General features: G+C 38.5%; 1 protein-coding gene across 1 annotated transcript; it reads left to right on the top strand.

Annotated features, from left to right (window-relative positions):
- Positions 1–6,329: 6,329 nt before the first annotated feature.
- On the top strand, positions 6,330–7,352 carry LOC142840430 (melanoma-associated antigen B5-like). The gene has a single exon (XM_075956954.1). The coding sequence runs from the start codon at positions 6,330–6,332 to the stop codon at positions 7,350–7,352; it is 1,023 nt and encodes a 340-aa protein (XP_075813069.1).
- Positions 7,353–15,689: the final 8,337 nt, after the last annotated feature.

Genomic DNA, 15,689 nt, shown 5'->3' with positions numbered 1-15,689 from the left:
TTTGCTCCTCCCTCTCTTTGACTGGACATCAGGAGCTTGACCCAGTGCTTAGCTATAGATCTCTGCCTCAGTTTCCATCAGTTATTGGGTGAAAGGTCTATGATGGCAATTAAGTTAGTTATCAATCTGATTACAGAGCAGGTCAGTTTAGGCACCTGCTCCACTATTGCTAGAAGTCTTAGCTGGAGTCATCTTTGTGGATTCCTGGGAATTTCTCTGGCACCAGGTTTCTGCCTAACCCCTTAATGGCTCCCTCTGTCAAGATTTTCTTGCTTTCCCTCTCTGCCTCTCCCACAACGCAACCATCCGTTTCCATCATGTTCTCTTCCCCTTACCCCTCCCAGTTTACTCAGATCTTATCTATTTCCCCTTCTCAGGCGCAACTATACACATCTCTCATATTCTTTTTGTTTGTTTGTTTGTTTTTTGATTTTTTTTTGAAGACAGGGTTTCTCTATAGCTTTGGAGCCTGTCCTGAAAGTAGTTCTTGTAGACCATGCTGGCCTCGAACTCTCAGAGATCTGCCTACTTCTACCTCCCGAGTGCTGGGATTAAAGGGGTGGGCCAGGCCACCACTACCCAGCTATCTCTCATATTCTTAAGTAGTAAATTATAGAGAGAAGGTAAATTTCTGATGGTGATTTGATTATGCAGGTCCTACAGTGAAGCTGACATTTCAGATTTGTGTGTGTAATGTTAATATGTGCATGCATTTGTGCATACATACATGTATTTGCATATTGAGGCCAAAGGTCTACGTCAGATGTCTTCCTTAACCACTCCACCCTTTTTGATTGAAAACACTCCCTGAGACCCTAGAGCTCACTGATTTAGCTAAAAAGACCCAAGGATCCTGCTATCTCTGCTTCCCCCATGTACTTTGCCATGCATGGCTTTTTACTTGAGTGCTGGGAGTCCAAACTCTGTTCTCATTCTTCAGTTAGCTCCAAGGACTTTTGAATCTGTCTTGACCCTTTTTTTCATCACTACTCCTAAATATATCTTGAGTGATATATTTTTTAAAATGTTCACAAAGTGTCAAGTGTTATCTTTTGCCAGAATAATAAGAACCAAATTAAATGAAGCCTTTGAAAAACAAAATGCCAAAACAAATATGCCAACAACAACATGTTGTTATATGTGCAAGTGCTACTAAACTATTCAAATTATTCAAATGATTGATATCTGTAAACTTTTATACTTCAACTCTTTGCCTGCAGTTTTTAAATATTTCAGAATTGGGATGGCTAGATAACTCAGAAGGTAAAGGTGCTTGATGCTAAGCCTGAGGACCTGAGTTTAAATCACTCATGGGTCCCACATGTGGAAATAAAAAAAAAAAGCCTGATTCCTGACCATTGTTGTCTGAGTGGCACACACACCACCTCTCTCTCTCTCCATATATATATATATAATTATATATATATATAAAATAATGATTATACATATACATATGTATACATATTCATATAAAAATTTTCAGCAGTAACAAAACTAAGTCTGCATGATGATGAAATTAAATACATTTTCTTTGAAAGCCACCTTCTAGTCTATGCTCTCTGCTTTCTTAGTCTGCCCTTTTACCCAATCACTCTGAAGACACACAACTATTTTTTTTCTAATATTGGAAGGCACACCTAACGAATTTGAAGGAAGGTGGCATTTGCCATGAAATCTCTTAAGAAATGGGAACCATTATATGGACTAGGATAATTATGGCCTAAGAACACCATATCATTTTCTGCAAACTTTTGTTCAAGTACGTTTATGGCTAAAGAAGCTCCATCAGGCGGCCTTCTATGAGAAGGCTCACAGAGATGAAGAATGTTGAAGTAACTTTGAATTGCTGAGGGCATAGATGCAAATGCTACAATGTACCCAATGAGTTTCTGTTAGGCTGGGGGTAGTAACACCTCCCATGCACCAGGGGGCGCCGGAGATGCGGCGCTGCCGGTGGACTCTCGTTGGTCTTAGCGTTAGTGATCTCATTTCCTGCTTTAAGCTTCCGATGCCTGTTGGGGTGAATTCGACGCCGCTGTAAAGCTCTCCGTCCAAGGCTGGCTGTTGCCCTAGCCGACATAAGGAACAAAGTCAAGAATCTCGCAGAGTGAAGTGAGTAGGTGATTGAGAATGAGTTTCGTACCCACTATAGACCAGAAACCCCTCTTAAGCCTCTCCGTTCTCAGTCTATCGTCCCCAGGAAAGCTCCTCTTTCTAACCCTGGGGTCCATGAAATGGCGATGGTACCCTCAGCCACACTCACAAGAGAGGGAACCCTCTATCCAGTGGTGGCGGCACACGCTTTTAATCCCAGATCTCGGGAGGCAGAGGCAGGCAGATCCCTGTGAGTTCAAGGCCAGTCTGGTCTACAAGAGCTAGTTCCAGGACAGACTCCAAAGCTACAGAGAAATCCTGTAGCGAAAAACAAAAAAACAAACAAACAAAAAAAGAGGTCCTTCTTTAAGATGGGGGCGACACTACTCCTTTTATAGAGTAATCCCTGGAGAGACGATACCTCTCTATCCTCCTAATCATCTCGCTTACCCCCTAACTCCTCTTCCCTCCAGTTCCTACCCTTATTCGATCCTCTGCTTTCTTCGTGCCCTTTCTCTCTTCCTTGCCATTCGATTCTTCACATTCTGCTTTAGTCTTTCTTTGTCTCTCCTTAACCATTCCCTCTAACAAACCTAGCCTTTTGTTGGATCCACCATGTTCTCCCCATTCTTGTCTATTTTTCTTTCTCCGGTATCTCCTACTTCATCTTTTCCTACCACCCTTCATCTTCCTTGTGTTTTTCTCTCACTTTGTACCCTTGCAAATATTCTCCAATTTCTGTTTTATCCTTTCTTCCTCATTCCCTTTTTTCCTCCCTCCCTCCATTTCCTTCTCACTCTATTTTGTTGTTCTTCCGTTCTCTATTTCCTCCTCCCTCCCTTCCCCATTACCCTTCCCCTCTTTTCCTCTTTCTCCTCCTCCTAATAGTTCCATTCCCCTTTCTTCTGTCTTCTTTCCTAATCCTTTCTAACTTCCACCACCTCTTATCCTTCCCTCCTTTCCTTCACCTTTCCCTCCTCCCTTTCCCCATTCCCCCTTCCTCTCCTTTCCTTTTCTTTACTTTTTTCCTCCTTGCCCCTCCTTTCCTCCCTCCACTCTACCCTCTCTCTCTTCCCCTTCTCCCTCCCATCTGCCTTCCCTCTCATCCCTACTCCCATCTCCTCCTTTTCCATATTCATCCTCCCCTTACCTTTTCTCTCTCCCATCCACTTCACCCCTTCTCTCTTCCCACCTCCCTCCCTTCCCTCCTCCCATCTCCTCTCTTTCTCTGTTCTCTCTCCCATCCCTCTTCCTTCTGTTCTTTTTTTCCACCCTCCCACCCCAATTTCCTCTGTCAGTAGTGTTTTTCATCAGAACACTTGTCAGCTCTTTCCTGCCAGCCCGCTGCCAAATAATCATACCAACTTATTATTAATTAGCTTAAACTTGTTTTTAACTAGCTCCTATAAATTAAATAAACACATTTCTATTTATATACTTGCTACCATGTGTCTCATAGATTGTTACCCTATTTTGTACATTTCCTGCTTCCTCTGCATCTGGCTGCCAACTCTTTGTGACTCTACTCTTCTTTCTTGCATTCTATCTGCCTCCCAAATCCAGCCTAGCTATTGACCATTTACCCTTTTTAATAAAACAATCATAATGACATATTCACACAGTATAAAGGAATATTTCACACATTTCCCCTCTTTCCTGTTACTGTTTCACATTCTCCTCCTCTTCTCTGTTCTTTCCTCTTCTTACTATTCTATCTTTTCCTCTTTTTATCTGTTCTGTCTTTCCTCCTCTCACTTCATTTCTCAATCTTTTCTCTTTCCCCCTCCACTTCCCCTTCCTTTCTCTCACTTCCCTTCCTCTTCCATCACTTTTCTTTCATTGCTTTCTTTCTTTCCTGTTCCTACCTCCTTTCTTTCCCTATTGATCTCTCTTTTTCCTTGCTCTCCCTCCCATATTTTTATCTTTCCACATCCCACCCTTCCTTTTGCCCACCTCCTCCATCCCCCTCTTCTTCCAACTACCTCCCTTCCCTATACTGTCCCATATTTTCTCTCCCCACCTAGTATTTCATCTCCACTACCACATTCATCACTCTGACTAGCACCCTCCCTATCTCTCTCTGCTCCTGTCCCTTTCCCTCTGATCACCTTGAACTCATTCTCCAGCCCTCTGTCTCTCCCAATGTTTCTTCTTCCCTCACCAAGTCCATCCTCCACCCAATTCTATTCATCCTCCCTCTGCCCCAGCCATTACTACAAAACAGCCCTTGTTATTAGTCTTGAAATACCTCAGAGGAGATATCACCCAAAGATGGGCTCTCAACCTCACTATGCACATATTATGAGACTGTAGTATCGTCTACCAGAGTTGCTACTCTAAAAAGCCTCAGAGTTAATGACAAGACACAATCCTTGTTTTCAGTTTAGGATCATCTCAGAGCCAACAATCACAAAAGCTATGTCCTTGTCTTCAGGCTTATCTCACTTCAGAAGAAACAGTCTCATAGTAGGTATACCTACCACTTGGCATATCTACAAAGCCTACACCCTGCCCAAAACTCATTCTTATTCTCAGCCTAGGGAAACCTCAGAAGAGATCACTATCCTCATGCATGCACGCACACGCACGCGCGTGCGCGCACACACACACACACAAAATCTCCTTTGCCACCCATCATAGAAGAGAGCCCTACTGCTATACAAGGTGCATCTTTGTGCTCAGCCTTCTTAAGACCTAAGAACAATGGAATAGCTGGATCTATAGTCTCAGGAAGGTGAAGGCAAAAAGAAATGTGGAGCTCTATTGAGTAGATCAAAGAGAAGCTTAATATAAAAACAGGAAATGGGAAGAAATATAGAAAAAGATAACAAGCAAGACCCTCTTTTGGTTCTTATAAGCCCAAACATGGCACTGGCAAGTACATGGGCATTCTGCTCCTTTTTGATGATAGTAGGAATCAAAGTTCCTAGGAGTAAGATGACAGGAGACTTAGTTCAGCAAAAGGAGTACCATGTTTTGCACATGATTAAAAGAGGAATACTGCATGAGTTGTGAGGGAATCATCTATCCAGGAAGACTCAGATGGCTCACTCCCTACTCTTATCATCAACTGTGAGAGGCACTGCTACTGGTTGAATTTTGACAATAACAGTCTCAGGGCTTTAGTGTGAGAAACATCCCAGAAATCCATGCAAAGACTGTATGGAAGATCCCAGAGAATCAACTCTCCACAACTGGTAGCTTGCTTTGTGTCAAGTGAAAAATTGCCTCTCATGCATGGGATAATGATTGTGATAATGTGAAAGGAGTTTCTGAGTGTTGTTATGAAGTTCACTATATGAGAATTTATAGTTATTTCTGGGAGCTAAAGAACTTTGTATATATGGCAGACCACAGAAGTCATCCCCTATTGATAAATGATGGGCAAATTAAGTGGCAACTAACTCCTCCTAGGAATTCTCAAGTGGTACTAGCAAAAAGAAAGTATTTCTAGGAAAATGAAAGGTTCGTATGTCAAAGGAAAGGGCGAAAGGACCATTAGTGGATTTAATATTTGAAGGTCCAGGATGGAGCTTTTCAGGATAACGCTGCTTTGTCAATTCTATAATGTTATAAGGTGTTTTTGTTTTGTTTTTGACTGTTTAAGAATATAGCATGCTAAGAAGCACTCTACCCTTTGAGGCCTATCCTTTGTCCTCTTTTTAGACTTTTATTTTGAGATAGAGTATCACTAAGTTGTCCAGGCTTGCCTTGACTACATCTGCCAAGACAGAGTTTGAACTTGTGATCCTCCTCCTTCAACTGAATCACCAATTTCAGCTCTTTGCATTAAACATAAAAGAGTGTAGACCTTTCAATTTGAGAGTACAAGTACTAGTGAGCAGAAAGAAGGTATCAAGCACTTTGGAAATAATGAGTGAATATCCTGAATGAGAGAATTCTTACCTAAGCAACTCATGACAGAAAGGGTCCCACATACATTATTCTTAGTTTTAAAATTCCTCATAGGAATGGTAGTTGGATAAGCTTTGTCCTTGCCCAAGCGACAGTCTAAGATGCACTTTATCTTATACCACCGAGTATGAGCCAATTAAAACAGAAGCCCTCTATGTTCCTAGAACAGTGTTTTCATAGAAACCTTTAGAGGGAGAATTAAACAAAAGGAGGCCACCTCCTGATAAAGCTGTTCATACCACCTTCTTCTGTCTCCATTAGGTACCTGAATATTCAGAATCCTGCTCTTATTCTTGCTTTATTCCCCATAATCAGTCATCATGCCTCGAGGTCAGAAGAGTAAACTAAATGCCCGTGGGAGACGGCGCAGAGCTCGAAATGTTCCTGAGGCTTCTGAAGGTGCACAGGAAACAGTAGAGGCAGCAGAACAGTCCTCTCCTGAAACTTGTCGTACCTTTAACATGCCAGAGAAAGAAAGTATTTTCAACATACCTTTGGATGTCCTTTCTTTCAACATATCAGATGAAAGTTCCTTTGGTGATCTAGATGATGATGACAACCCTTTTGGGGATTTCCTCCTCATTAATCGCCAGCAAGATATTTTAGCCAGAAAAGTCTTGGTGCTGTGTCAGCTTCTCCTTGACAACTACAAAATTAAGCAGCTTACTACAATGGAAGATATGATTTCAGTTATTGATAAGGAGGAAATCAATGACTTCCCTGAGATCCTCAGAAAAACTGCTGAGAGGCTTGCAGATATCTATGCAGTTGAACTGAGGGAAGTTGAATCGAGCAGGCAAGTATACGATCTTATCAGCAAGCTGAAACTTCCCAATAATGGGAGGGTTCGTCCTGGCAAGGGCTTGCCCAAGACTGGTTTTCTGATGACTGTCCTGGGAATGATCTTAATGAATGACTACTCTGTGGATGAAGAAGATATGTGGAGAATGCTGAGATCTATGGGTGTGTATCCTGGGAAGAAGCACCTAATTTATGGAGAGCCCCGGAAGCTCATCATTCAAGATTTGGTGAAGCTGAAGTACCTGGAATACCAGCAGGTGGCCAACAGTGATCCTCCATGCTATAAGTTCCTGTGGGGTCCCAAAGCATACGCTGAAACCAGCGAGATGTCTGTCTTAAAGTTTGTGGCCAAAATCAATAAAATCTCGTATAGTTACTTCAAGGATCATTATGAAGCGGCTTTAAAAGAGGAGCAAAGGAAGAATCAAAGCAGCCAGGAAGTCAGTCCTAAAACTTCCAAAACCAGTCTACTTTCCATGGAGATATGCCCATTGTTTACTCCCCTGCCCAAGTTTAGAGATATTTTATTCCCCAGAAAATAAATGTAGCAGCACTAAAAGGATTTTCTTGAAAACATGAAAGCAGCTCACAGTAAAAATGGCAATTCAAGGAAGGGATAGAGAGAACTTAAAGCATGAGTAAGACTTGTTTTCTGTCATTGTTTTTGTTCTTGTTGATAAAGTCAGATGTTTAAAACGTTCCTTCTTGGTAGTTGTAAAACAATAGAAGAAATTAAATGTTTATTAATTAGACTTCATTTGTTGACTGTCATTTACTGAAATTTGTGTTGTTTATTTTTTATTTTTGTGACATGTCCTCATGTGACTGATCTTGAACTTGCCATGTACCTGTGACTGGATTCTAACTTAGCCCTGCCTTCCCAGCCCATGTGTTGGGATTATAGGCATGCACTGCTACACCTGGCTCACTAACCACTCCATGAACATATCTTTTCTGTTAGGATATGTAGCAGTATTGGGATGATAAGATGAAAAACCTAGATTCTCATAGAATTTGTTTTCCTTTTATTGAAAATAGATTCTTTTCTCATACAACACATCCTGATTACAGTTCCCCTCCCTCCTCCATACCTCTCTTCCCATTCAGAACTATTCCCTCTCTGTCTTTCATTAAAGGCGATAAGCCTCTGTCGATATCCTTGGGAGACCTTTTTTTTTTTATTTTGAAGGGAAAGAGGAGTGGATCTGGGCTTTAGGGAAAGTCGTGAGTAGGGGAAGGACTAGGAGATGTGGAGGGAGGGGAAATGCTTTTGGGTCAGAATGTAATGAATGAGAGAAGAATAAAACAAATAAAAGTACAAGAAAATGACCAGACTTCTACAGGATTATAATATGATTAAAAACAAAAACTAGCACATTAGAATTTGATAAACCAGAACAAAAAGATTCCCAAGACATGGCGCAAGAAACAGAGATTCACTTGTTTGCACACTCAGCAATTCCATAAAAAACACTAAACTGCATGTCATATGCACAAAGCACGTGGAGGATTGAGAGAAGAAAAAATATATAAATAAAATAAAAATTTATATTTTAAGGAAGAGCCCTGACATGACATTATGAGACAAGGAAGTTCCGAAGTTGCCACTGAGTTCATTTTCTGTTGGCGAGCTACTACCGGGCATGTGGCCATCACATAAGAGTCTTTTGTTTCTCCAGTGAGACTCTGTTGGAGAAGACTAATTTTTTATTTGCAAGTGAATATTAATTTCCCCTCATAGAATTCTGAATTCTGAACTTGTTACATCAGTAAGATGACGTAGATCATTAAGCCTTAATAAGGTAATGTGAAAAGGGGGTAATGATGAAGGTGTTTCTAATGAGTGTGACCAAGTAGAAATTCTGAGAACAAAGTATTTTGGATGTTTATGAAAGAGCAGGTCACCAATGGGAGATCAATTCCATTTATCCTCGGTCGTGGAGGAATTGTGCTTGTAGAAATGGTGTGTAACTGTCCGGTGTTCATATACTGTGCCTCAAGAGTTGACAGAAAAATCCCCTAAAGTCTGTGCTGGCTGCCCTAACAAAGCGGGTGCAGGAATAGGTTTGGTGGGGACACTGTCTTAACAAAAGTTTAATTTGTACAGTCTGAAGGCTGGGAGTACAAGGTGAACAGTGTAACAATTCCAGTGTCCAGTTCTTGAGGAAGCTATCCTCCTGTGCTGGAAGACAGTTACATTCAAGTTTTTCCTCAGTAGGAGACAGGAATCAAGAGGGGAGAAGGTCAGACGTGAAGGAAATAAAGCATTTTATAGTATTCTTCAAGTTCAACTTTCTGAAAATAAAGAACAAAGTTGGATAATGGAATCAAAATGCAAGAAAATGTGCAGAAATATATTTGCAGCATATATAAGAGATATGGTCCTTATAACATACTTAGTAGTTTAAATCAAGCAACAGTTTATATAGACATGGGAATTGTACAATAAAAATTGTAAAACAGTAAATGGAAAAAGGAATGAGACCTAATACTAGCAACTGTCCCCTCTAGAAATTAGTAAAATATGAGCTGCTTTGTTTTCTCTGCAGAGGCATTTTAGTTTGATGAGGCATAGTTGTTTGCTCATACTTTAGTTTTTCATGTCACATTCAAATGAACATTGCTAAATGTTAAGTCTGGAGCATAGCCTCCAGCCCCTGGCATCCATCCCAGCACTCCTGGCTTGGTAGTTGCATTGCTCTGGACTCCAAATCTCAGCATGCCAGGTCCTGACCCCTCCCTGGGATAGGACCACTCCCACAGGGTATTTAAGTGGGCTCCTAGAGGAGAAACACATTGTTCCAGGTTTGCATGTGCTCCCAGCTGTCCTGTCTCCCCACCATGCACTTGGCCACCCGAGAGTGTTGTGCTTTATAAAACGATGGGCATTTTGATTTGGTTTGATTTGACTTAATTGGACTTCTTTGCACCGGCAGAGCCGCCCCTCTTTTTTTCTTAACGCTAAGCACAATGTTAAGTTCATTTTTCTCTGTATTTTCTGAGCGTTCCTCCCCCAGCTTTGAACCTTCAAATTTAAGTAAATTACTTTGATAATTTTTATATAACGTAAGGCAATGTCTCAGTGTCACTCTTTTGAATGTATATTCACATTTACCAATAACCCTTATTTAAAAGACTTTAGAATTTGCCTATTCTTGTTACCTTTATTAAAAATTATTTGACCACACATGCTGGTGAGTTTTGTCAACCTGATACAAGCTAGAGTCACCTGAGAAAGGGAAACTCTGCCATGAAATTTACTCCATCACATTGGCCTAATGATATGTCTGTCTGTAGGAGGGCATTTTCTTGATTAATGATAGAGATGGAAGGACCCAGCTTACTGTATATGGTATCATCCATTGGTCGATGGTCCTGAGGTGGATAAGAAAGCAGACTGGGCAAACAATGAAAAGCAAGCCAGTAAGAAGTGTTATCCCAAGGTTCCTGCCTCGGTTCCTGCTTGAGTTCCTGTCCTGACTGACCTCAATGATTAACTGTGACCAAATGTATGGGCCAAACAAACACTTGCCTCCCCCAAGTTGATTTTAGTAAGTGTTTTAGCAGAGGAACAAAAAGCAAACTAGGGCACCATGCATATGTGGATTTATTTCTAGGTTATGTTCTAAGGTAATGTGTAACTGGACAAATAACTTCAGTACATATCTTCCAATAAAAACATACAAATGAGCTACTGGTATTTGAAGAGATACTCAACATCAATAGTCCTCAAATAAATGTAAATCGAAACCACCATGAATCTTTGACATGTTAGAATGCCTATCATGAAAAGGCAAGACAGCAAGTATTCACAAAGGTGAGGAAAACAAGGGTAATACACTAATATACTGTTAGTGGAGATGCAATTTCGTGCAGTCACTATGGAAAACAACATGGAGCTTTATGCAAATAGAACTATCATCATTAATACCCATCTTGGGAGAATATATTTTAAAAATGTTGTCAGGGCCAATGACAGGTTTTAGTGGATAAAGGTGTGTGACAAGCCTAGCAACCTCAATTATATCCCCAGGACCCAAATAATGGAAGAAGATACGCTGAATTCCAAAATGTATGACACACACACTCCCACCCAGAAAATGCACACGAAATAAATAAAATAAACAACACATTTTAATATGGTCTGTATATTGAAAATATTAACACCCCCATGTTTAATACCACATTATTTGCAATAGTAAAGAGGTGAAACAGGTCATGGAGAAGGAAGTTGTGGAATTCATCTGTCCAAGTTTGCTTTCAGTTGCTTTAATAAGCACCAAGACTAAAAGCAACTTGAAAGAAAGGTTTTATTTCAGCTTACAGGCTACAGTAAATTGCTGAAAAAGGTCAAGGCAGGAAACTGGGGGCAAGAACCTGGAACAGATACTATAGGGCTACCCTATTTACTGCCTTTCTTCCTATTTTTTACTCAGGTAGATAGCTTTCTAATACAGCACAGGATCTCCTGCCTAAGGGTGGTACCACCCACAGTGGCCTGGGCCCATCTGTATCAATTAGCAGTTAAGAAAATGCCCTACACACATGCCCATGGGCAGCTAATCTTATCAAGGGAATTCTGAAATTGACACTACTATTCGGATAATTCTGAATTGTGACAGCTGAAGTTAACTAGGAGAACACTGTTATTTTCATATTGCATCTACATGCATTGTGTATATGTATTCAATACATATATATATATATATATATATGTCTATCTTTACCATAAAATTTAAAGAGTAATATCAGAACACAAATAGAAACTAATACCAAGTGACATAAGCCATATATACCAGGGCAAATACTGTACAATATTATTTGTATATGAAATATAAAAATATTTAACTCAGAAATAGAGTAGAAAAGTATGCAGTTACCAAAGAGAAGAACATGCGATACAGGAGTAGGATGTTTGAGAAATGTTTTTGTTAAAACAGAAGCTCAGTTCTAAAGAACTTGAATTCTAGTGGTGTAGAGTTATGAATCAATATGCTAATTTCATTGTACTAATAATTGAAATATATACAAGATTATTTAATACATTCCACCTTTGTCATTTAAGTGTTCTCAGATATAGTAAATTAAAGTACAAGTAGCTTTTATTTACTTTTTCCAATTCCTCCCCCATGGTTTCCCACACTATTAACACCTGATATCAGTGTGGTATATTTGATACAATTTATGAGCAAATATTTGTTCATAATATGTAGCTAAATTAAATGGTGTAAATTAGGGTTCATTTTGTGTTATATAGTTCTCTGCCTTTTGACAAATGTACATTGCTAATATATGTGTCTGCCTGTTATAGGAGGCCATCTGTTTGTTCCCAGCTTCTCAGCCCCAAAATAATCACAAAGAAACCATATTATTTGCAATACTGTTTAGTCACTAGCTTAAGCATATTTATGGCTAACTTACATCTTAAATTAACCCATCTCCATTAATCTGTGTTTTACCATGTGGCTGTGGCTTACCGAGTAAACTTCTAGCGACTGTCTCTGGCAGGGCTACATGGCTTCTCCCTACTCTGCCTTCTTTTCCCCGTCATTCAGTTTAGTTTTCCCTGCCTAGCTCTGCTCTGTTTTGTGCAGGCCCAAGACTGAAACTTCTCTATTAACCAATGGTATTCACAGCATACAGAGGGGAATCCCATATCATCTACCATCACAATGTCACTTAGTTTTGCTATTCCTAAAATGCCTGGATTATACCTATGCATCCTTTTCTGTCTTTATACAATGTGTATTTTCATCAGAATGAGAATTTAATGATAATAATACAATATGGAGTTTTTCAGATTTGTTTCTTTTCTGAGCAAAGCACATTTTAGGTGCCATTGTTTTGTTTAATTACTTCATTGCTCATTTTTAATTATTAATGGCCCACTTCCTGGATACAGTATGGTTTGATTATCCATTCATTTACTCATGGTATTCTGTGTTGTTTTCCATTTGGAGTAATTATGAGTAAAATTTCTGTAAATGATCATGCATCTACATAGATATTTACAGAAGTACTGAGTATCATCATTGTTAAGTCATGTGACAAAACTATGTTCAGCCTATAAGGAAATGCCTGTTTCCCAAAGTGGCTGCAATTTTGCATTCTAATAATCAATAAGTTAGAGATCCTTAAGTAATTATTTTATTTCTGTATTTGTTTGTGTACATTTATGTGGGTGTCCATAGAGTAAAGAAGAGGGCACCACATACCCTGGATCTGGAGTTGTCTGACAGTTATCAGCCATAATACACGGGTGCTGAGAATCAAACTTGAGTCCTTTACAAGAGCAGCAAGTGCTTTTAACTGATAAGCCATCTTTTGAGCCTCAGAATAAAAACTTTTCATGTTCTACATAAAAATAGGATGTTATTTATGTCTCAGACGTTAGCAATTTTAAAAGCTTTACAAGTATATATTTGAATTAATAAATTATAGAATTTAACAGTGATGTTTTGAAATTGAAGGGAAAGTTTTTAGTTTCATTCATATTTCAAATTAAAAACCTTTATTAATTATATCATGCAAAAGAAAAATTCCAGAAGCACATATATATATATATACATAAACTTATAAATACCTAGTGGAAAATAGAATATGAAGAGTGTTCAGTTAAATCAGGAGGATCAGGCATCAAGGCTAACATTGGAGATGCAGTGAGTTTGAAAACAGCTTGAGATACATGTGAATTTGTCTCACAAAACAAAACAAAATGCCAAAATGAAATGAAAAAAAAATGCAGGTGTTTGCAGATTCCCATTGTTTGCAACTGGATGTGTGTTTCATATATAAAGAAAACCATTATATATGCAAAATCAGACGTAACATTTTGTTCCAGGATCTGGAGAGATGACTCAGTAGTTGAGAGCAATCTACTCTTCCAGAGGACTGCAGTTCAATTTATAGCATTCACATGGTTGTTCATAAATGACTGTACCTCCAGTTCCAAAGAACCTGAGGTCATCTTCTAACCTTAGCACACTACATGCATGTGGTGCTCAGACATGCATGCAGGTAAAACAACCCATACATTTAAAGTACAATTTAAAAACTGTTCCATATTTTCACCCACACTGAGAGTCATAATATGCTGATTTTCAACTTAACCACATTTTGCTTATAGGATGTGTTTGTTTTCTTTTATATTTTTCTCATTTATAGTTCCCATGCTGAGTCACTGGCTTAAAGACCGAAGTACTAAGGATCTATACACAGTAACCCTAAGGCTTTGTTTCCCAATATTGAATTATTTTCATATCTGCCAGATGAATTTATAAGAAAAATAAAACCACACTCCTTTCTAAAGAAATTCTTTCAAATGTGAGTTATATAGACAAAGCTAGCCATATTGTAAAATACATTAGAGAAAAATCTAGATTGAAAATGGGAAAGGGTGGTGGTTTACACCTTAAATCCTAGCACTTGGGAGGCAGAGACAGGCAGATCTGTGATTTTAAGGCCAGCATGGTTTACATAGTGAGTTCCAGGACACCCAGGGCTATACAGAGAAACCCTGTCTCAAAACAAAAATTAGCAAACAAAAAATAGAAACATAAAACATGGTCTTTGATCTGGAGAAATGTTTCATTAGTTTAGAGTGTTTGCTGCTAGTGCAGAGAACCCACATTCAGTTCTTAGTAGCCATATCAGAACGGCTTACAATTGTCTGTATCCAGCTCCAGGGGATCCAACCTCAACTTCTAGCCACTGAGGCACCATAACCATGGCCACTTACTCCCCTCAACATATATAAACATAGTTAAAAAAAAGAAAAGAAAAGACAAAGTGGTTAAAGAGAGGAAGGAAATATTCACAAATGTAAAATGAATATAACTTGAACCTTTCAGTCCAGTTCTCCCTTAACCATCAATTTTTAAGTATAAGTGTTTTCATTTTTCTCAGATTTCAGGATTTTAAACCATGATAAAAGTCAAGTTCCATAATCTATGCTATTAAGAAAACTCAAAACTCTGATTAAAGAAGTGAATGGTGTTACTAACATGAGAACTTTAGCATTAAAACTGTGTATCATTCATGTAATTAATTATAATATATATGACAAGAGGAAGATATTTAAAATATTTGATATTTCATAGTATAGACAATTTGCATTTATTGTAAAATATGAAACTAAAATTAATAGATAATTCAGAATAGATATTGGAGGGATTAGATAGGAATATGACAAAACATCTATAAACTATATAAACATACATATATATATTGTATACTTATACAAATGACAAAGCATAAATATGCATATATCTATGCTATGCAATCCATATAAGTATAAATGTAAAAATTATATGCTTATATTAAGAAATTTATGTAATAATGAATAAATTAAAAATATAATTGTATATCTATGTATTATTTATATAATAAAATATGTTTATTTTAAAATGCACAAGAAACATATGGAAAAATAGAAATATAGCCATTTCAGTACTAGTTAAAAATTATAAAAAGCTAATAACAGTGATTCAGATAACTAAATTTTTTCTACTGGAACAAATCAAAAGGAAAACAAGTATGTGTTCTAAATTATGAATAACTGCATATAGTAGGGAGAACAGACAGAATAAAACATTCTAATCCCATGTTGATCATGAATTTAAAAACATTTGGGAACCCTGATTGCTCTTCGAGCAGATGAGGGAGGGGGACTTGATCGGGGGAGGGGAGGGAAATGGGAGATGGTTGCGGGGAGGAGGCAGAAATCCTTAATAAATAAATAAATAAATAGAAGAACATGGGATGTACTCACTCATAATTGGTTTCTAGCCATAAATAGGGGTCACAGAATCTACAATTGGCGAACCTAAAGAAGCTAAGTAAGAAGGTGAACACAAGGAAAAACATATCGTTATCCTCTT

This window comes from Microtus pennsylvanicus, chromosome X (genome assembly GCF_037038515.1).
Source record: "Microtus pennsylvanicus isolate mMicPen1 chromosome X, mMicPen1.hap1, whole genome shotgun sequence".
In the NCBI taxonomy this organism is placed as follows: Eukaryota; Metazoa; Chordata; class Mammalia; order Rodentia; family Cricetidae; genus Microtus; species Microtus pennsylvanicus.
The sequence above is the reverse complement of the archived record's forward strand: the minus strand, read 5'-3'. Positions and strand labels throughout refer to the sequence as shown.